Genomic DNA, 23820 nt, shown 5'->3' with positions numbered 1-23820 from the left:
TGAGCGAGGAGGAATGGAGGCAAATTGGAGGAAATTTCACATATCATATTGCTTATTTGGCGCGCGCAACCTGGCAACTGTGCTGACAGCTAAAGGGAACTAACCTCGCGTCAGCAGGCTTTCCAGTTTCCACCTCGGAGCAAATGAAAGGTAACACAATGGTGTAGAGGAAATTTGGTCCGCCTCGTTGTGTTTGGGTGTCGCTGGGCGGTGGTCAGCGATGACGCTAAGGAACAACATGGCCGACCGTAATGTTGTGAGTTTGTGTTGGCCGCAATTAATTATGCTTCGAGGGGGCAGATGTGTGCTGAGCAGTGTGAAGTGGCCTACAGACTGCGCAAAGTCATTGTGCGCGTTGTGGCTTGTGTTGTTAGTGACATTGATATGTTGTTTTTGTGTTTAGTCCCACACAGTGGCAGGTTTTTTTGGGGGGTTTTGGGTTTTGCAATGTATTATAGGATATATATAGCCTATGAGTGTTTGGTGGCCTTTGATGTTATGCTGTCACGTGACCCAGGGCTGTAGGAATGGGGGGGGACGCGGGGGATTCGTCCCCCGTGGGCCGCGGAGCGGCCTCGCGTGGGCCGCAAAACGGTATTTGGGCCGCGAGGCCACGGGGAAAAAGAGGAGGAAAAAAAAGCCTCAAATGAGGCCGGCACTAGGACCCCGCGGCCGCTGCCTGGAAGGGAGGGCTGCTGGCTGCTGTGTGAGCTGCTTGAAGGTGGAAGAGCGGCCCCACCCCCCCTCTACATTCTTTGGTACCTAATTAACCGAATGAAAGTAATAAAAAACGGAAATAAAAGGGGAATAACCGCGAAAAAAGCGCACACTGGTCACACATGCACGCACGGCGCTCGTGCATGTGTCCCGGTACAAATATATCCCCCCCAACTGGGAATGGCTTCCTACCGTGCTGACGTGACCTATGACCTTGCCATACCTTAGCTTTTGCTGAATTGATGCCACTGGCTGACTGACAGCTGATTACAGTATGAGTCCAGTGTGCATCATGAACTAACACCATGCTTCATTTGGTTTTGTCTTAAGGTCAACATCAGGTCATTGGGTCTTCTCAGGACATCCTGGTCAAAGAGGGAGATGAGGTGATCCTTCCATGTCTCATTAAACCATCGTTCAACATGGGCAGGAAGACAGTGGAGTGGTCCAGACCTGACCTGAAGCCGTACCTCATTAATCTCCTCCAAGATGGACATTACAGCCATGGCCAAGAACTGAACCCGTTGTACAAAGAGAGGACGTCTCTGTTTCCTGAGAAGCTTCCTGATGGTAACATGTCACTGAAACTGTCCAGGGTGAAGCTCTCAGACGAGGGGACCTACAGATGTTCTGCTCCACAACTCCACATCTACACTTTGATCCAGCTCTTTGTTGGTAAGTGTGATTGTCCTAGTGATGCTGTGACTAAAGAGCCAGCAGGCCTGAGTTACACTGCAACACAACATTGTACACTTCACATCAAAGACAACACTGCACTCCATAGAGCAAGGAAACAACCATTAATAAACCTCCTTCTCACAACACTGTAACCTGTGTGGTGTTATGAGGACCCAAACATTGGTAACTTCCTACCTGCCTGTTAAGAAAAACCTTAAATACCTGTATCACTACCATAGCATCACTTCTCTGCCTTCCTCTATGGGCGACAGACAGACAGACAGGCTGTAGGCCGTAGGCCTACTGATAGCACAGAATAATAATTGATAAAGACTTCACCTGCTGTTGTTACAAGCATTTAGGGGAAACACTGTTGTTAATGAAGTATTCAATCAATCAATCAATCAATCAAATCGGCATTGAGTTCAACTGCAGCGACAAGAAGTTCATAATTCTAAATGTCTATACACCCTATGAATGCACCATAAATGAAGATGAGTATCTTAATAGATTGGCATGTATCATGTCTTTCATCCAAGACAACACCTCCACCTGCATTTATGTAGTGGGTGATATGAATGCGGACATATCAGATGGCAAGGCATTATTTGGTAACCATCTTCTCCAGTTCTGCACTGAGTATGGCTTGATCCTCTCTAGCAAGGCACTTTTACCCTCTGATAGCTACACTTATATCAGCGAGGCTTGGCATACAACCTCATGGCTCGATCACTGTATAAGTACTGTAGATGCACATGACTCTTTACAGTCCATGCATATCAACTATGACTTGGCCACTACTGACCATATTCCTCTCTCCATGTTGATCAATACTGGTAATCTACCTGTGTTATCACCAGCAGAGGGCAGCAAGAGACCTAGGAAACTAGATTGGACCAAGGCTACCAAGCACCAGTTGGAAGTATATCAAAGCCAAACTAATGCTCTGCTAGATGAAGTCAAACTCCCTAAGGAGGCCATTCTGTGTCATGACTTAAATTGTAAAAACCCACAACATAGCATTGATCTGTGCACAATGTATGAACATATTGTGGAGTCTCTTTTAACTGCCAGCAAGCCTCTACATAAGCACAGGTCAAATGGGGGCCTTGCCAGGCCAGGTTGGAATGAATATGTAGCAGAACTACATGCAGATGCCAGTAGGGCTTTTAAAGAATGGGCCGGATCAGGCAAATATAAGTCTGGTCACCTGTTTGAACGGAAAAAACAGACCAATGCTAATTTTAAATATGCACTTCGTTTTATTAAGAGACAGGAAAATACAATGCGGGCCGATGCACTTGCTAAAAAATTACAAAATAATAGTGCCACTGATTTCTGGAAAGAAATCAGAACTATTAATAATTGTAAAACATCGTTACCGTCAAGTGTCGATGATGCAAGTGGCCCAGAGGACATATGCAATCTGTGGCAGAAAAGGTTCTATGAATTATTTAATTGTATCCCAAGTAAGCCCTTCCAAGTTGGCACAGTCGATAAAGATGAGGAGGTGGCTATCACCCCACAGGAAATACTTGAAGCTGTCCTGAAACTAGACAACAATAAGGCCTGTGGGTTGGATAACATTGCTGCTGAACACTTGAAAAATGCCAATAGGAAACTGCACATTTTACTTGCCATTTGTTTTACTGGGTTTTTGGTTCATGGTTCACTACCAACATCAATTTTATCTGTTATTTTAGTGCCTGTCATTAAGGACAAGGTGGGTAAGCTGAATAGCTCTGAGAACTACAGGCCGATAACTATAGCCAGCATTGTATCAAAAGTACTGGAAAGAGTTCTCCTCAGTAGGCTGGAGCAGTATTTACTGACAGCTGACAATCAGTTTGGGTTTAAACAGAAACATGGCACCGACATGTGTATCTTTGCACTCAAGGAGATATTGGACAAATACTGAAGTCAAAACACCACTTGTATTTACTTGTATTTACTTGTTTTATCGATGCATCCAAAGCTTTTGACAGAGTCAGTCACTGTAAACCTTTTAACAAATTATGTCTGCGAGGGGCCCCCAGATATTTGATAAGGATTCTGGTTTACTGGTATTCACACCAGACTATGCTGGTTAAATGGGGTAACTCTATCTCCGCCCCATTCCATGTGACCAATGGGGTAAGACAAGGCAGCATTTTATCTCCATTCCTTTTTAATGTTTTTATGGATGATTTATCTGTACAATTGAATGCCTGTAAAACAGGGTGTATCATTGGTGACAGTATCATTAACCACCTCATGTTTGCAGATGACTTGGTGGTCCTATGTCCTAGTAGTGCTGGTCTCCAGCAGTTACTAAGAGTGTGCTCACAGTATGGCATTGGTTTTGATATCAAGTACAACGCTAAAAAGAGTGTAACTCTGATCGTGAGAAGTAAGGAAGACAGTAAGCTGGTTTTTCCTGACTTCTATCTGTCTGGTATGACACTGAAAGAGTGCAAGGAGACCAAATATCTAGGTCATTTTATAACAAATGACCTTATCTGATGACAGAGATATTTTAAGACAGCGCCGTAAACTATATGCTCAAGCCAAAATGCTTGTTCGCAAATTCAATTTCTGCTCAGTTCCAGTGAAAATCTCACTTTTTAAAGCTTACTGTACTCCGCTATACACTGCCCACCTGTGGCGACGCTACAAAAAGGGCAGTCTGCAAAAAATGACAGTGGCCCATAACGACTGCATGAGGCTACTGCTCAAAGCCCCAAGATGCTGTAGTGCCAGTCAAATGTTTGTAGAAATAAATGTACCCACTTGCCCTGCTGTATTACCAAACCTGATGTATAGATTTATGTACAGGTTAACAGACTCGGTGAACAGCATCATTGTATCACTCTCTAATCCTGCCAAGAGCTCTGTTAGGCTGTCATCTAAGCTATGGAGACACTGGCGCTCTAGCCTGTATGTGCAGAGATAAGGCTAAAAGTCCTGCCTTGTTTGTATATACCTTGTTTATTTATTGTTTTGTTTTTGTTTTGTTTTTGTTTTGTTTTTATATGTTTTAAGTGTTCCTCAGTCCTCACGGACCCCCCTGTGTGTGTCTTGAATAAAGATTGAATTGAAAAAAAAACAAGAAAAAAAAACATTGTAATTACAGTAGAACTCACCGAGCTGTTTCTGGAAAGAATGTTTTACATGTTCTCTCTTGTTGTAGCATCCATAGCTTTAGATTTTAGATTTGTAAATGTTGCCAGCATTGTAGATGGATGGATGGATGGATGGATGGATGGATGAATAGATATATTGATGATCATATTTATATGCTTTATGATTTTGCAGGGTCAGTGTCTCAGCCAGTGATCTCTTCAAATGGACCAACAGATGATGGTGTATCTTTGACATGTGACTCTGGGTGCTGGTATCCACAACCTGAGATGTCTTGGCTGTTCGGTAATGGAACCCTCAAGCTCCTTCCTGCTGGACCCTCAGTGACAGAGAAACCTTCTCAACACTGTTATGATGTCCAGAGGAATGTGACAGTGAGACAAGCAGGTCATGTGACCTGTAGAGTTCACCTGCCACGCTTCAACCACACTGTAGAGACACAGTATAACATCTCAGGTAATATTTATATTTATTAAAGGATCCCCATTAGAGACACATGAATCTAGTCTTCCTGGGCTCCTGCACAAAGCAAATACAATACAGACATACAACTAAAAATACTATTTAAAGTAAAAAAACAACAACAACAACAACAACAACAACTATAAAATGTAAAATATAAATCAGTTACATCATATCACAATCACAATCAATACAGCAGTTCACAATATCAGTACACACAATCACAGATCATGAAGAAATCACAGACGTAATTTGTTTTAATTACTTTTTAGACATCACAGAGTATAACATCATGGTTGAAATCATCTAAAACGGCACAGAATGACCACATCAGGGACTCAAACATCAAAACACATCAGAAAGACTTTAAACACAAATGCATAGTGACCTCTGAAACTCCAATAAGATGAACAGAACACAGTCCTTGTCTATAAGAAGGGTTTGTAGGAGAAATCATGGTTTAAGCTCTGTGGTTGCATGGTGTTGAGTTGATAAATCACCAATTGCAAATTCTTCTCACATCCTTTGAAAGGAAAAAAGTGTTAACAAAAAAATGTCATCAACTGTAAATAACTCCACCAATGTGGTTTACATGTTAACCTGTCCCTGCCTGAAACAGAGGATCTCTGAACACAAAACTGCTATAACATGCAAAGGCAACAGTGAATATGCCATGGTGTCTAAACACTACATTGAGGTAGCCTCGCGTGGCCAGACAATATCACACGACACACTGCGTGGATATTAGTCTGGTCCCTATCAACGACAGATTTTTTTCCATGGGGCGGTTACAAAAAGATCCAAACAGACTCTATTGGTTAGACCTAAACCAATCAGAGCAGTGCTTCCTTGTACGAACCAATCAGAGCAGTGCTTCCTTGAACGTCATTGCTCCAAATAAGGTGATAAGCCCGCCCACATTTGGATACTGGGCCCTGATTGGTCCCTCACGACTTCGGAGGGAGAGAAATGAAATCTCTATTGAGGGGGCCCAGACCTAAAATGCCGAGGGCTAAAGTGCGATGCGATTTTGCAAAGGCAGATTCGTCTGGAACCAGGCTAACATTGAGGTAAATCATGGTTCACCTCATCTCTGCGCTTTCTAGGGGTTGAACAAGTTACGGCCCCTAGAGGGGGTAAACTCCCCACATTGTTATCTCAGAGAAATGTTCTGGATTTATCAACTCGACACCATGTAACCACAGAGCTTAAACCATGATTTATCCTACAAACCCTTCTAATGTGTTATGTTCATCTTATTGGAGTTTCAGAGGTCACTATGCATTTGTATTTAAAGTCTTTCTGATGTGGTCATTATGTGCCGTTTTAGATGATTTCAACCATGATGTTATACTCTGTCTAAAAAATAATTAAAACAAATAGTGTCTGTGATTTTGTCATGATCTGTGATTTTGTGTATCGATATTGTTAACTGCTGTATTGATTGAGATTGTGAGATGCTGATTAACTGATTGTCAAACAAGAACCCCCCCCCCCCACAATTACACACACACACACACACACACACACACACACACACACACACACACACACACACACACACACACACACACACACACACACACACACACACACACACACACACACACACACACACACACAGGTGGGGATGATGATATGTAGGTTAAAAGAGGAATCTACACCCCCATTGTCACTTTTTAAATCTTCTTTGAGGAAGGCTGAGGCCCAAACGCATCAAGCCTTCTCAATAAAGAAGAATGTTGATCTGAACCAGTCTTGCATTCTTTATTCTGGAGTGTTGCTTTTTACACTTTGGTGGTATTTGAACCTATTTAAGCAGAGTGACTTAGTGTAACATGTAGGACACATGGCTGTTAATGGAGACCAGGCAGGCAGGAATCAAACCTGTGAGCTTTGGACCACAGGACAGTGAATAGAACCATTTAACACAACTGTTGATTTAATTGATTTAATTGTATAATGTTGTAACAGTCACATAGACCACAATGGAAACAATGCGTTTTTGTGTTATCCTTTTAACATTTCTTGTGTCATTGTAGTTCTGTTCTGTTTGCAACTTGTTAAAGTAATCAATCAATCAATCAATCAATCAATCAATCAATCAATCAATCAATCAATCAATCAAACTCACTGTGTTTCAGAGAGTGAAATTCCCACAGAGAAAGGATCAATTGGAGCAGAGATTGCATGGATTTTTTCATGGATTTGTGCACTGTATGTGGTCATCTACGTAGTGGGATCAGTACTGATAGATTTATGGAAGAAGAAGCACCCTGGTGAGTCTGGAACTGCTTATTTATTTTTAAATCTATATTTGGAGGAATGTGACAGTGAGACAAGCAGGTCATGTGACCTGTAGAGTTCACCTGCAGTACAACATCTCAGGTAATGATTATGATTATATTTATTAAAGGATCCCCATTAGAGACACATGAATCTAGTCTTCCTGGGCTCCTGCACTAAGAAAATACAATACAGACATACAACTAAAAATAATAATTAAAGTAAAAAACAACAACAACAACAACTATAACATTTAAAATATAAATCAGTTACATCATATCACAATCACAATCAATTGAGCAGTTCACAATATCAGTACACACAATCACAGATCATGAAGAAATCAAAGACGTAATTTGTTTTAATTATTTTTTAGACATCACAGAGTATAACATCATGGTTGAAATCATCTAAAACGGCACAGAATGACCACATCAGGGACTCAAACATCAAAACACATCAGAAAGACTTTTTCTTTTTTTCTAAATTTTTATCCCACGAGTTTTGTAACCCCTATTTTTTCACCCAGTGCCAATGCCTAAGCGTGTAATCCTGGGCACTACCTTCCCTCTGCCAACCTAGGGAGGCCAGGGCCGAGCTCATGCCTCCTTCAATGCATGAGAGCCAACTGACCTTCTTATCACCTGACAGGGGAGAGTTTCCCTGGTTGGACGTAGCGCGTGGAAGGAACACGTTATTCCAACCAGTTCCCTTCCCCTCCATCAGGCGCCCCGGCTGGCCAGGGGGAGGCAGTATAGTGACCAGGATTACTGCATGTTTTTGTGAGGGTACCTACCCTAGGAGACACAGGGAGAACATGCAAACTCCACACAGAGTAGGCCCTTTCACCAACCCCACCTAGGGTATGGGCACTGATGACGCAGAGGAGAGAACACACCCCCAGCGCCCACAGCGTCCCCTGCGGGAATCGAACCCAGGACCTTCTAGCTGTGAGGCGACAGTGCTACAGACTGCACCACCGTGCCCCACATCAGAAAGACTTTAAACACAAATGCATAGTGACCTCTGAAACTCCAATAAGATGAACAGAACACATTCCTTATTTATAAGAAGGGTTTGTAGGAGAAATCATGGTTTAAGCTCTGTGGTTGCATCGTGGTGTTGAGTTGATTAATCACCAATTGCAAATTCTTCTCACATCCTTTGAAAGGCAGAAAGTATAAACAAAAAAATGTCATCAACTGTAACTCCACCAATGTGGTTTACATGTTAACCTGACCCTGCCTAAAACTGAGGATCTCTGAACACAACACTGATATAATACGCAAAGGCAACAGTGAATATGCCATGGTGTCTAAACACTACGTTGAGGTTAGTCTGGGAGACTTCGACTCAGAGCCTGGACAGCAGGGGCGCGGCCACTGCATTCTGATTCAAATCAACAGCCAATGAAGAAAAGGGGGCGGGATACACATGCAGTGGGTGTTGCATGTAAATAGGAGCGACGGGAAGCAATTTCTCCTTGAGAAATTGCGGCCGCCATTGTTGTGTACTGCTGTTTGCCTGTCGTCGGACTGTCTAGACGAGTTGCACAGCTCTCAGACCGTGAAGAGGCGTGTTCGCTCAGATTCTGAGCGTAAGTTACATCCCGTACACAAATACCAGGGCTCTGGCTCAGACGTTTCCTCGCTCCTCCCGTTTGTATGCGAGAGCTGGCGAAAACTTCTGGGAACTCAGAATACATTGAGGTAAATCATGGTTCACCTCATCTCTGCGCTTTGTAGGTGTTGAACAAGTTACGGCCCCTAGAGGGGGTAAACTCCCCACATTGTTATCTCAGAGAAATGTTCTGGATTTATCAACTCAACACCATGCAACCACAGAGCTTAAACCATGATTTATCCTACAAACCCTTCGTATAAACAAGGAATGTGTTATGTTCATCTTATTGGAGTTTTAGAGGTCACTACGCATTTGTGTTTAAAGTCTTTCTGATGTGTTTTGATGTTTGAGTCCCTGATGTGGTCCTTCTGTGCCGATTATTTCAACCATGATGTATACTCTGTCTAAAAAATAATTAAAACAAATAGTGTCTGTGATTTCGTCATGATCTGTGATTGTGTGTACTGATATTGTGAACTGCTGTATTGATTGTGATTGTGATATGGTGCTGATTAACTGATTGTCAAACAAGGACCCCCCCCGCACGCACGCACGCACGCACGCACGCACGCACGCACGCACGCACGCACGCACACACACACACACACACACACACACACACACACACACACACACACACACACACACAGGTGGGGATGATGATGTGTAGCTTAAAAGAGGAATCTACACCTCCATTATCACTTTTTAAATCTTCTTTGAGGAAGGCTGAGGCCCAAACGCGTCAAGCCTTCTCAATAAATAAGAATGTTGATCTGAACCAGTCTTGCATTCTTTATTCTGGAGTGTTGCTTTTTACACTTTGGTGGTATTTGAACCTATTTAAGCAGAGTGACTTAGTGTAACATGTAGGACACATGGCTGTTAATGGAGACCAGGCAGGCAGGAATCAAACCTGTGAGCTTTGGACCACAGGACAGTGAATAGAACCATTTAACACAACTGTTGATTTAATTGATTTAATTGTATAATGTTGTAACAGTCACATAGACCACAATGGAAACAATGCTTTTTTTGTGTTATCCTATTTTTCTTGTGTCATTGTAGTTCTGTACTGTTTGCAACTTGTTAATAAAGTAATCAATCAATCAATCAATCAATCAATCAATCAATCAATCAATCAATCAATCAATCAATCAATCAATCAATCAAACTCACTGTGTTTCAGAGAGTGACATTCCCACAGAGAGAGGATCAATTGGAGCAAAGATTGCATGGATTTGTGCAATGATTTGTTCACTGTATGTGATCATCTACTTTGTATACGTATACTGGAAGAAGAAGCACCCTGGTGAGTCTTGAACTGATTATTTATTTTAAATCTATATTTGGAGGAATGTGACAGTGAGACAAGCAGGTCATGTGACCTGTAGAGTTCACCTGCGACACATCAACCACACTGTAGAGACACAGTATGACATCTCAGGTAATGATCATATTTATTAAAGGATCCCCATTAGAGACACATGAATCTAGTCTTCCTGGGCTCCTGCACAAAGCAAATACAATACAGACATACAACTAAAAATACTATTTAAAGTTAAAAAAACCAACAACAACAACTATAACATTTAAAATATAAATCAGTTACATCATATCACAATCACAATCACAATCAATACAGCAGTTAACAGTACACACAATCACAGATCATGAAGAAATCACAGACGTTATTTGTTTTAATTATATTTTAGACATCACAGAGTATAACATCATGGTTGAAATAATCTAAAACGGCACAGAATGACCACATCAGGGACTCAAACATCAAAACTCATCAGAAAGACTTTAAACACAAATCCATAGTGACCTCTGAAACTCTAATAAGATGAACAGAACACATTCCTTGTTTATAAGAAGGGTTTGTAGGATAAATCATGGTTTAAGCTCTGTGGTTGCATGGTGTTGAGTTGATAAATCACCAATTGCAAATTCTTCACACATCCTTTGACAAGCAGAAAGTATAAACACCACAGGCAACAGTGAATATGCCTATGGTTGTTGGTGTCTAAACACTACATTGAGGTAGATCATGGTTCACCTCATCTCTGTGCTTTGTAGGTGTTGAACAAGTTACTGCCACTAGAGGGGGTAAACTCCCCACATTGTTATCTCAGAGAAATGTTCTGGATTTATCAACTCAACACCATGCGACCACAGAGCTTAAACCATGATTTCTCCTACAAACCCTTCTTATAAATAAAGAATGTGTTCTGTTCATCTTATTGGAGTTTCAGAGGTCACTATGCATTTGTGTTTAAAGTCTTTCTGATGTTTTTTGATGTTTGAGTCCCTGATGTGGTCATTCTGTGCCGTTTTAGATGATTTCAACCATGATGTATACTCTGTCAAAAAATATTTAAAACAAATAGTGTCTGTGATTTCATCATGATCTGTGATTTTGTGTATTGACATTGTGAACTGCTCTATTGATTGTGATTGTGATATGGTGCTGATTAACTGATTGTCAAACAAGGACCCACACACACACACACACACACACACACACACACACACACACACACACACACACACACACACACACACACACACACACACACACACACACACACACAGACACAGGTGGGGATGATGATGTGTAGCTTAAAAGAGGAGTCTGCACCTCCATTATCACTTTTTTAGAGGTGCAACCGCTCCTATAAGAGGGTTTAGGACCCATCCGTGTTGAAAGTTTTCTTTCCGTCGTGAAAATTTGTCTTTCGCTGTGACGCCATGCTGTGGAAAACACGCCCATAGGCTAAGCTCTGCAGGACGTGCTGTGATTGGCTACCGTGATGCATGATGAAATTAATAACTCATAAATATCACAGCTCACTTCACACTGGGTGTGATTTTTGAATATTCTTTGAGGAAGGCTGAGGCCCAAACGCGTCAAGCCTTCTCAATAAATAAGAATGTTGATCTGAACCAGTCTTGCATTATTTATTCTAGAGTGTTGCTTTTTCCACTTTGGTGGTATTTGAACCTATTTAAGCAGAGTGACTTAGTGTAACATGTAGGACACATGGCTGTTAATGGAGACCAGGCAGGCAGGAATCAAACCTGTGAGCTTTGGACCATATGCTCCACATGCTCCAGCATCTGCCATCAGACCTCTGGAGCTTGTTCAGAAAGCTGCGGCTCGTCTGGTGTTCAACCGCCCCAAGTTCTCTCACACAACTATCCTTCTCCGTTCTCTGCACTGGCTCCCCGTAGCAGCTCGCATTCAGTTTAAAACCCTGGTGCTAGCCTATAGGGCAGTGAAAGGAACAGCTCCTTCTTACCTCCGGGTTTTGGTCAATGCCCACACCCCTGCCCGACCACTCCGGTCTGCCACCTCGGGGCGACTGATTCCCTCGCCACTCACCGGTCCTTCTGGTCGATCGACACGGTCACAACTTTTTTCTGTTCTGGCCCCACAGTGGTGGAATGAACTTCCCACTGATGTCAGGACAGCAGAGTCACTGCCCATCTTTCGCCGCAGGCTGAAAACCCACCTCTTCAGGAAACACTACAGGGGCGTCAATTGGGTATGGCAGGCTATTGCAGCTGCCATACCCTGGCTCCAGGGGAGAAAAAAAAAGAGTACTTTTTTTGACAATAAATCGGGAAAATCAGGCAAAAATAAGAATTAAATAACATAACCCTAACCTAACCCGAATCCTAACCCTAAAACCGAAATAAAGTAACCAAAAACTGGAAAAAAACGAACTCAACCCGCCCAGAACCGTGCATGAGGTCGCGTGCATGCTGCCATACCCTAGCTTTTGCTGAACTGACGCCACTGAAACACTACCCTTCCTCTTTGCCTGGCCTAACTAGTTAACTAGTTGTAGGAACTATTGTTATAGGAACACTTTTGTATTAGCTCGTGCTCATTTGATTTGGCTATTTTATCTCATGTGTTTAAGAAAGTAGGTAGCTGATATATTGCACTTTTACCTTAGCGCTGGGTATACTCTTGGTTGCTTGTTTTTACAGGAAATGCACTTAAAGGGTTAGTTCAGATTTTTTGAGTATTTTCTGTAGGAAATACTTACCATTAATGTAGTGGTTGCAAAGGTATTAATTGATTGCCCGAGTCCCGTGGTCAGAGTTATGGTCCGTTTCTGATAAATATGAAGTAGTTCCGGTAGATTAGTAGATTTGGTGGGGGCCGCTCATTAAAAATAAATAAATAAAAAAAACTAACGTCATTTGTATTGTTGACCTATTTCTACCATATAGAGCAGGTTTCGTTCAATTTCGACCCCTCTGTCACATGGTACTAATGTTTGTGTCCAGAATCACTGCGCCACGGCAGCCTACTCACGCACAAAATATATGACACAAAAAATAGTACCATGTGACAGAGGGGTCGAAATTGAACGAAACCTGCTCTATATTGTAGAAATAGGTCAACAATACAAATTACGCTAGTTTTTTTTATTTATTTATTTTTAATGAGCGGCCCCCACCAAATCTACTAATCTACCGGAACTACATGCATATTTATCAGAAACGGACCATAACTCTGACCACGGGACTCGGGCAATCAATTAATACCTTTGCAACCACTACATTAATGGTAAGTATTTCCTACAGAAAATACTCAAAAAATCTGAACTATCCCTTTAAGACTTCTGGTGATTAGTAGTTTCGTTCCCTACCTATGTTGAATGCACTTATTGTAAGTCGCTTTGGATAAAAGCGTCTGCTAAATGACTGTAATGTAATATAATGTAACAGGACAGTGAATAGAACCATTTAACACAACTGTTGATTTAATTGTATAATGTTGTAACAGTCACATAGACCACAATGGAAACAAGGCTTTGTTTGTGTTATCCTTTTAACATTTATTGTGTCCTTGTAGTTCTGTACTGTTTGCAACTTGTTAATAAAGTAATCAATCAATCAATCAATCAATCAAACTCACTGTGTTTCAGAGAGTGACATTCCCACAGAGAGAGGATCAACTGGAGCAGTGATTGCAGGGATTAATACACTGATCATCTTAGCAGGACTCGTATATTTATACTGGAAGAAGAAGCATCCTGGTAAGTCTTGAACTGATTATTTATTTTAAATATATAGTTGATAAATCATCCATCTATGTATCTATAATGGTTGTAAGTCTTTGTTGATGACCTGGGTGACAGAGTGTTTGTTATCGATGCAATGTGAGAGTGCGGTCTAGCCAACACCAACTCCAGACTCCTGAATCGTTGCCCTCCACACTCTGTCTTGTTATCAAGGCCCCTAGACTGTGGAACAGCCTGCCAGAGGACCTCATGTTAACTATAACTAGCTCACTAACCTTTTTTAATCTCTTTTAAAAAACAACTGTTGAACACCTTTATGTTAACTATAGACTATAGATCATGTTAATTATAGACTATGGAACAACATTTTGTTGACTATAGGTTATATAACATGTTAAGTATAGACCATAGAACAGAAGCATAGCCAGTCAAGAAAAAAGAGATCTGCTCTTCCGACAACAATAGATACGTTGGCCCCGCCCCCATTCGCACATTTGACCAATTAGCTACTAAAGCTGCCGACTCATTCATATCAGTGGTCCATGAGTGACCTGTTAAAACTATAGTCTGTAGGAGGACTTGTTCATATCTGTGTGTGTCTGTCTGTGTGTGTGTGTGTGTGTGTGTGTGTGTGTGTGTGTGTGTGTGTGTGTGTGTGTGTGTGTGTGTGTGTGTGTGTGTGTGTGTGTGTGTGTGTGTGTGTGTGTGCGCACGTTGACACAGAACCAGTAGATAATCAACACAGTATTATGGTGCTAGTAAAGGCTGGGAGCGTGTTGTTACCGATGTTTTATGGTCGTTTCAATTATAGTTTTTATTTGGAAATCGACGGGATCGCCGTGACATTGTGACACCTGTCAATCTCTGACTGAATATTTTGAGGAAATTGAAGGCAACAATAAGAATTAATTAATGAATTAAAACATTTCACCTCACAGTATCATTCTGGTCCAGTCAATATATAAATCAGCGCTATGCCACTGCTATAGAACAACCTGTTAGAGGACCTCATGTTAACTAGGCAGCAGCTTGGTGCATCGACTGTATTTCTGAACCTGTGTGTGATCCTTGTATTGTGCTTGTTTTAATTACCTCCTTGTTTATATTGTTTTGGTGTTACTAATTGTAGTATTGTATAATTGCTTTCCTGTTAATTCTATTTTATTTTATTTCCAACTGTATACAAGCATTGCTACTTGCCACTTTCAACCTGGCATACCTTTTTTGGGCATGACATTATAGTAAGGCGGAATTTTGCCGTTTTCAATACACGATAGTGCACTTGGTGATACAAGCGCGAAATTTGGCACAGATGTCCTTCATATGACCCTAATTGATAATCAACCTCTGGCCACGCAAAAATCCTAAGATTTCAAGATGGCCACCACCAGTTTTCAAAATGGCTGCAACTGGGCCAACATTTTGGACTATATCACTCTGCTGGGAATGTAAATATTTGATTTCCCCCTTATTTTAATATAGGAGAATATGTTCTGAAGTAAGATAAAAAAAACAATATTAGGTTCCAATATGGCGGCATATTTTCCAATATGGCTGCCGATAAATTGCATAAATGTACACTCACATGAGCTTGTAGCACATGTATTTGTATTAATTACCATACACAGAATCAATTTATAGCACATTTTAAAGTGATTTGGTAGCTTTTTAATGACCTAGGGCAACAGACTTTTCAATATGTTCACCAATAAATACAAAAACCTTTGTTTTCTCAAACAGGTGCTGACCTTTTTCTCTTTCCGTGGAAGGACAAAACTGTTTGGCATCTGCTGAACACATGAAAGAAGCAAAGACCTGATGACTTTGATCCAATAGCTGATGCATTTTCATGAAGGGGGATCCATCTGAGGTCCTTCGACAGCTTTTTCAAGCCAAGTCTTTGTGTCTGGGTAGCTCAGTCGGTAGAGCTTTCACCTTCGGATCACATGGTCATGGGTTCGATCAGGATCAGTGTATGAGTAGGTACGGTGAGTGTGGCGCTCCACCTCAGCAATACCAGGGGGTCTATAAGACCCCTGCGTTCTCAGCTGATACTGACAATAAGTCTCAGACTTACTTAATATGAACAAGTGCAACTGCTATGACAACAACGTCAGTATCTGAGCTGCGAATCATGATGTGTCAGATGCTATCCTCTGCAGCTCTTCCTCAGATACTGACATTATTAACAGTTTCACTTGTTCAAAGACTTGGCTTGAATTACCTGTGGATTGCCTTTGGAAGGAGGGAAGGATCTCAGATGGATCCCGTTCATGAAATTGCATAAGCTATTGAATCAAAGTCATCAGGTCTTTGCTTCTTTCATGCATTCAGGGGATGCCACACAGTTTCGTCCTTCCATGGAAAGGGAAAAAGGTCAGCATGGCAAACAACTTCTCCAAATTAGGTTCAACACCTGTTGCAATAAATGATAAACATATGCAAGTCATTGAGGAGTTCATAGTACTCATGTACGATAGAACTTCATAGAAGTAGTTCCTACAAGGAAGTGAATGCAAGTGAAGTGCATTCCAAGAAGGACATATATGGGGCCAGTCACTCTTGTGCAGTCCTGTTTGCCAAATTATGCCAGAAGCTGACACGATGTGGATGGACTTATCTACACACCCCTCTGTGGTTGCAGTTGCTAGTACACTGGCCTACTTGCCCAGCCACCATTGTAAATGAAAATGTGTTTATAATGACTTGATAACAAAACAAAAAGTAAGCACTAAGCTTTACCAAGCTAATAAATCTCTATCAAATGTTCCATAAATGGATTCTGTGTATGGTAATTAATACAAATACATGTACTACAAGCTCATGTGGATAAACCATAAGCAGATGTGCCATATTGGAACCTAATGTTATTTTTTTATCTTACTTGGTAGGAATACCTCCAGAACTTATTCTCTTATATTAAAATAAGCCCCAGCAAAGCGATATAGTCCAACACATTGGCCCAGTTGCAGCCATTTTGAAAACTGGTGGTGGCCATCTTGAAATCTTAGGAATTCTGCGTGGCCAGAGGTTGATTATCAATTAGGGTCATCTGTGCCAAATTTTGCGCTTGTATCACCAAGTGCACTATGGTATCAAAATTCCGCCTTACTATTATAGGTGACAATTAAAAAAATAATAATAATTGCAAACATAGCAGATCAACAAGCTCACAGTGTTGTGATATAACGTGCTATGAGTGTGTAGATCTGTTATTCACCATAACAGGACAGGTGTCCTGTGCTTGTTTGATTGTATAAACAAGTTAGACTGTCTGTTTGGATAGATAGATATCTATCCATATAGATAGACTTAAGGCAGGTACACATTGCAGGACCTTAAAGTGGTCGGGGGGTCATCTGATCGTTAAGCATAACATACTGCAGGAGTTTATTTCTTGAAATCGGCTGTCATAATGTCGTTGTGGTTTTCACAACACGATTGATCCCCGACAAGGGCTGACACACTGTAGGATAGTTCACTAGGATGCCATCTCCAGAGTCAGACCCAATACATACATTTGTGTTTAATCCAATTCATTTTAATCGACGTATCCCGTGATATGCCTATCTCCCTCTCCCTCTCCCACACGTCAAGTGCGGGAGAGTGAAACAGTTGCCATGTCCGCTTATTAAGCGACTTTGGGATTGTTTTTCTCTAAAGTTGCTTGAAAGTGTAGTTGCTTTTTTTGGCCTTGTTTCCTAATATTGTTTGAACCGGTTGTTCTCAAACATTTGGCAAGGACCCCCAAATTAATAATAATAATTAATTGTCCGCAGAGGCGCAGACATCCCAAACAAAAAATATTTTGTGGCATAGACCCCCATACAAGATCTGTGTGGATTTGGCAAATATTCCACAATGTTCTCAAGATTTTTCTTTGAAACTAGCTGCGATGCGTTGTGAGCTTGTAGATTGGCTATTTTAAAATATCCAATGTATTTGTAAATAGGTTTAAAGTGCTCAAGTGGCCTTTTCTTGGGCTTGTTTTCATAGACCTGGTTGCTTATTTCTCTCGCAACATCTGGCAACGCTGTTCAGACACAGCCACACACACACACACACACACACACACACACACAGAGAGAGAGAGAGAGAGAGAGAGCTCTCGCTCTCTGTGTCTCTCTCTCTCTCTCTCTCTCTCTCTCTCTGTACAATTCCGCTAAAATAAACAGCCCACCAGGCTCGCTCACTTTCTCATTTTGTTTTATAATGTTAACTTATTACAGGACTGGACGGTAATATTGCGGTAGGGACTGTTTGTTGTGGTCAGGTCCAGCGACGCTCCCCTAGCCACGGTGGCTGTAATGTGCTCTCATTGGCTGTAGCGTGCATCTCCTCGCAAGGTGCTCGCAGCCCCGTTCATAGTGTATGATATTGTCTGTTGTCCTGTCCCAGACAGAGATGAATATCTAACAATTTAGATATCTGAAAACGGTCGGAAAGCCGTCACAGAGCGGAGAATCGCGGCCACATCGTGTCGCGGAGCCTTTCACACACAGAGAGCATTATCTCGCCGATCAAAGGCCGATCTGCGTCAGGTCGGGAGGTTTTGTCGGCGAGCGCCAAAAAAGGTCGGCGACAGCAATATCGGACCTAATGTCCTGCAGTGTGTACCTGGCCTTAGTTGATTCTCGTTGATTAGATAGACCTTGATCTGACCTTTAATACGTGAGATTGACCTGTAATTGAACTGATATCATCAGAAATGGATTCTACATGAAACTCCTAAAAAAAAATAGGTATTACAGTACACATTCTAGGACAAGCGGGTCAAAAGTAACAGTTTTGAGTTGGCTGTTCAGTGGCCATCTTGGATTATGAAAATGACAAGAGTTGCCCAAAGTTGCCATTTGGACAACCAAGCTAAAATAATTCTAGGTCCCCATATGAATGCAAATCATTTTCTATGTTTAGTATTGAACAAATATCAAATGGAAGAAGACAACATTTTTTATGGACAAAAATTTAATAGACACCAGGTTTTTGTGATGGCTCCAGAGTCCATATCTGAAAATGTCCAGGGCCCCAAACTGTGCAAGTGTAGCAAGTTTCATGCTTTTATGAAAAAGAGAGAGTTTTGGACATATCCACCAGACTTATTATAATTTGTCAAGGCAGACTGTCTGTTACGACCCTTAGTCTAGGATATAAAAGCCGTAACATAATAACTAAAAGGACACAGAATTTAAAACTGAATATATATTTATTACCAAACAAAAATAGAAAATATTTACAACAACAACAAAATATACAAACTAAGAATCTAAATAACAAACTATAAACAAAACAAACTTAACTAATAGCAAAAGATCAGAAGCAGAGTTGGTCCCAACATGATGGCTACAAAGCACAGTCTTTAAGGACTCTTCCAACAGGCATGAAGACCAGAGTGTTTGGGTTGGTTTGGTGGAGTGAGAGGACAGAGGAATGGAATCTCCGCTGCCGAAGCTGACAGTCCTCTGATCAGCAGAGGTTGAGAGTCATCTTTATAGGATACCGGGTGTGGCTCCCAGCCAATCCACTCTGTGTCACAGGTGTCAGTCCATTTATGATCAAGGTCTCCTCAGTCTCCACCCCTCACCAACTCTCCACCTCAGAAGAAAGGGAAATTCTACAATGCAACTTATAATACAAAATACGGCTGGCCGTAACACCCCCCTTCCTAAAGAAAACTTCCCCCCCAGAAGTTTTCTCCAGGAGGGGCTAAAATGAGACAAAGTTAGCACAGCCAAATCACAAGTTTAAATTTAAAATGAGGTTAGCCTCCCTCAACCTCTCAATTACATTTGTGTAAGAAATGCTCAAACCGGATCATAATAAACCATCATAGTAACAAAATAAATTCAATTTAGTACGTGGGGGTTTGCCAAATACCCTTTCACATTTATGAATTAATTACTAGAATTTAAGGCAAATTTTTAGCATATTCTCAACATACCAACATGCGACACACGGAGGGGGGGCACAGAAGGGTTTTTCGAGTGGAGAAAGGGGAACGAAGGGACCAGTCGGATACACGACTACTGAGTGGATCAGAATATGGACACACAGGTTCTCCTGTCATGTGAGCCCTTCCCAGCACACATGACAGGAGCGAACGACCCCCCTTCCTAAAGAAGACTTCCCCCCAGAAGTTCTCCAAGAGGGGCCAAAACAAGAGACCTTCAGAATTAGTTAATAAAGGTGTACTTTAAAAACCATCAAAGATAATGAAACTAATTCAATTTAGTACGTTGGGGTATTTTGGCATACCCTTTCTCATGTATGAATTAATTTACCGAAATCAAATGCAAACACATGTTGAGAATGAGCATATCCACAACACATATACAGAACAAATGAACACACGAAGGGGAGGAAAAGAGGCACATTAGGGTTTTTCGAGTGGAAAAAGGGGAACGAAGGGACCAGTCAAATAAATTACTACTGAGTGGATCAAAAGGGGACACAAGAAGGTTCTCCTGTCATGTGAGCCCTCCCCAGCACACATGACAGGAGCGAGCGAAGACTGAACAAAAATGGCCACAGTAAAACAATAATCCATCACACACCGAAACACTAAATGGAGCTCAAATGTTCATCAGAATGCCATCCTAAGTACACACACAGAGCTCTCCGAAGTTGCCACACAGTGGATGGCCATTCTGATGGGCCGAATACACTACCTAATGTGATGGTGTTTTAACAAATTCCAAGGCGCACCATGGACAAAGAATTACCACTTTTGTTCATAAATTTGGTTGGCAGATTTTCACAGGACCAAAATATAAGCTTGTGCAGACTTAAGAAGAACCACAAATTTAGATTTAGCAAAACAAATACAATTATAATATCAAATACAAATTGACCTCAATTTCTGAACAGGTGACAACAGTATGCTTACGGATGTTGGGCTTATGTGGTGGTGTTAGTCTGAGGGGCAGGTACGCCCTGTCGGCTTTAGCCCTAATGTGTACACACATCAGCTCCTTGTTTGGAGCTCCACCTCTCAGAGGTGGAAGGCCAGCCTAGACTCTCTGAGTCCCCCCCAGCATGGATAAGAACCACGTGCTCAACCATGGGGCACAAGAGCATCCCCTCCCTCCCCATGGTCGCTGTGGGTTTAGGGAAGACGTGTCAGCCGTCGCCTCCACATCCTCACCTAAACCCACAGGCGCACTCACCGTGGTATATGACTGTCACCAGGATACCCTTTCCAGCAAGCCACTGCAACACAACAATCACCTTACCTCCGTGCCAGCACCTGTTGGGACGGAGATATTTCAGAATTGAGCAAACCAGCAACAAAAGTGCTAATAATGCAATGAATTAACAAATTATTCTAAGGGTGGAAACATCTGCACAAACTTAAACAAAGGACACTATACAGTACATCAACCTGCCAACCCAGAACAGACCAAACCCAAACCAAACAAATCAAAACGGAACTAATTTGGCATAAACTAATTTGGCATAACTTTAACAAACTTTTAGACGAGCCCCCAAATTATGTTACGACCCTTAGTCTAGGATATAAAAGCCGTAACATAATAACTAAAAGGACACAGAATTTAAAACTGAATATATATTTATTACCAAACAAAAATAGAAAATATTTACAACAACAACAAAATATACATATACATATACCGACCCGGGTAATAATAGGACCAATAAACGTGGCTACAGAACCAGGAGAATTGCAGAATAATATCCTTTACTGAGTCAGTCAGGTATAAACAGGAACAAAAGTACACTCGGCAGAGGTAATTAAACAAAGGAACAGGCAGGAAACAACACAGGGAGAAGTTTAGCACGGTACAAACAATAATCGGCAACACAACATAAAGTTATCTAAGAGCACTGGGCCAACAGAGAACGCCCTGTCAAATAGACCAGGGCAATTGTCAATCAGTGGCACAGCGGGCAGCTGGGCGCACAGGTGTAACCAGTCCAGAGGCGCCGGAATGGAATATGACCTGGGGGGACACATCAGGGCCACATGAAAGCGCACGTTCATGTGGACCTTTTTTTTTTCCGGGTGGGTTTGTTAATTTTTGGGGGGGATAATTCGGTTATTTCGGTTAATTCGGTTCGCCCCGCGCTCGCGGTGGTCACGAGGTGCGGGGGACTGGACTGATTTTATTCTTTATTTTTAAAATAATAATAATAATATATATATATATATATATATATATATATATATATATATATATATATATATATATATATATATATATATATTCAATTATATATTTTTTGGCTGGACTGAATAGTGGGGGGACACAGTGTCCTTTAATTAAACAGGCGCCGGCGCCACTGAACCAGTCTGAGGGCGGGGCTGATGACAGGGTCAGAGTGTGACAGCAGACAGAGAACCCAGATGCAGACAAAGACCAAGGAAATGTTGTATGCAAAAAAAGTGTATTTAGTAAAAGTCAAAGCAGAACAAGGCTTTAAACTTCTCAAGCCGAAGGAGGCAACAAAGGTACAACTTAACTTAACTCCAAAAGGAGTTAACTTATGTCCAAAGCTTCTCAAGCTGATGAATACAGACGTCCTCCTACTAGTCAGACTTCAGGCCTTGTCTTCAAAAGGTTGGAGCTGTGTGGGAGGCAGTCAGGCTGAGGGAAGAGAACAAGAATGAAAGCAGGTCAGAAGAGGAACAGGTTCTCAAACTAAAGAGAGAACCCGTGGAATGCAGCTCCAACCTGTAGACCAATATTTAACTACATAAAATTAGTACAAAATACAATGTTAATTCTAGTGAGAGTGATAGCCTTCTATAACTTAGAGAACCTAAACATTAAATTATGCCATACTTAAACTGTCATCTGTTGCTATAACATGATAACACACCTCAAATTATAAATGTATGCATTACGGATGCCGTCATTGATGTCTTTCTTTCTTTCTTTCTTTCTTTCTTTCTTTCTTTTTTTCTTTCTTTATTTATCAGATCTCATAAGAAATGATGAAGACATTCGTATTGTGATGGTGGGGAAGACTGGAGCTGGAAAGAGTGCCACAGGAAACACCATCCTGGGTCCTGAAGCATTTGAATCCACGTTTTCACCTGATTCTGTGACATTGAGCTGTAATAAGGCCAGTGGTGTGGTGGCTGGTAGAAAGGTTTCTGTTATTGACACTCCAGGCTTGTTTGACACTGGGTTCAGTAATATTCAAACCACTAAAGAGGTCATAAACTGTATTACTTGTGCTGCTCCTGGTCCTCATGTGTTCCTGGCTGTGATCAAACTAGGGAGATACACAGATGAGGAGAAGAACGTTGTGACAAAGATTCAGAAAGCATTTGGACAAAGGTCAGATAAATACACCATGATTCTCTTCACTCATGGTGACAAGCTTGAAGGTCAAGCAATTGAAGAATTTGTGAATGAATCTCCAGAACTACAAAAATTAATCAGCAAATATAGTGGTTTTTATCATGTCTTTAACAACGAAAGTAAGGATCCCTCTCAGGTCACTGAGCTGCTGGAGAAAATCAACCAGATGGTGGAGGAGAACGGTGGAAGCCACTACACCAACCAGATGTTCCAGGAAGAAGTAAGGAGACAAGGTGAGAGAAACAAGTCATTACTCATTAAGGTGAGCTGATGATGGAGGAGTAACTGGTGGGAGAGTCTTGTCATACAGGGTAGGCCTCACCATTTTATTGTATTAATATTTGTCTGTTAACTATTCGATTTGATCCTACGATGCATCTTAATGAATCTACGTTTTCTATATTACTGCACATGGCTACTTTATGTGAGCCTCAGTAGTTAACTAGTGAAATTATGGTATTTTACAATGCCTCTCATAGAGATTGCATTGAGAGCTGCAGTTCATCGTTCTAAAGGACCTCGAGTAGCGGCGCTGTGTCAAAAGTGGGCGTGAATTTGTATGC

The 23820-nt window shown here is 41.4% G+C and overlaps 1 protein-coding gene across 3 annotated transcripts in view; it reads left to right on the top strand.

The window, feature by feature from the left end:
- LOC311035480 (uncharacterized protein) overlaps window positions 1-23549 on the top strand; it is a 35966-nt gene extending 12417 nt beyond the window's left edge. The window contains exons 2-6 of one of the 3 annotated variants that reach the window (XM_084043716.1): window positions 1048-1392; window positions 4690-4971; window positions 10073-10195; window positions 13833-13943; window positions 22870-23549. In XM_084043716.1, coding sequence (XP_083899842.1) covers window positions 1048-1392; window positions 4690-4971; window positions 10073-10195; window positions 13833-13943; window positions 22870-23528 — 1520 coding nt within the window. In that variant the 3' untranslated portion in view covers window positions 23529-23549. Of the gene's footprint in view, window positions 1-1047; window positions 1399-4689; window positions 4972-10072; window positions 10196-13832; window positions 13944-22869 lie in introns of all 3 variants that reach the window. The other 2 variants (XM_084043717.1, XM_084043718.1) reach the window with 2 other exon arrangements.
- Window positions 23550-23820: the final 271 nt, after the last annotated feature.

The sequence above is a fragment of the Gymnoscopelus microlampas genome, assembly GCF_963454915.1.
Source record: "Gymnoscopelus microlampas genome assembly, chromosome: 19".
Taxonomy (NCBI): domain Eukaryota; kingdom Metazoa; phylum Chordata; class Actinopteri; order Myctophiformes; family Myctophidae; genus Gymnoscopelus; species Gymnoscopelus microlampas.
The sequence above is the reverse complement of the archived record's forward strand: the minus strand, read 5'-3'. Positions and strand labels throughout refer to the sequence as shown.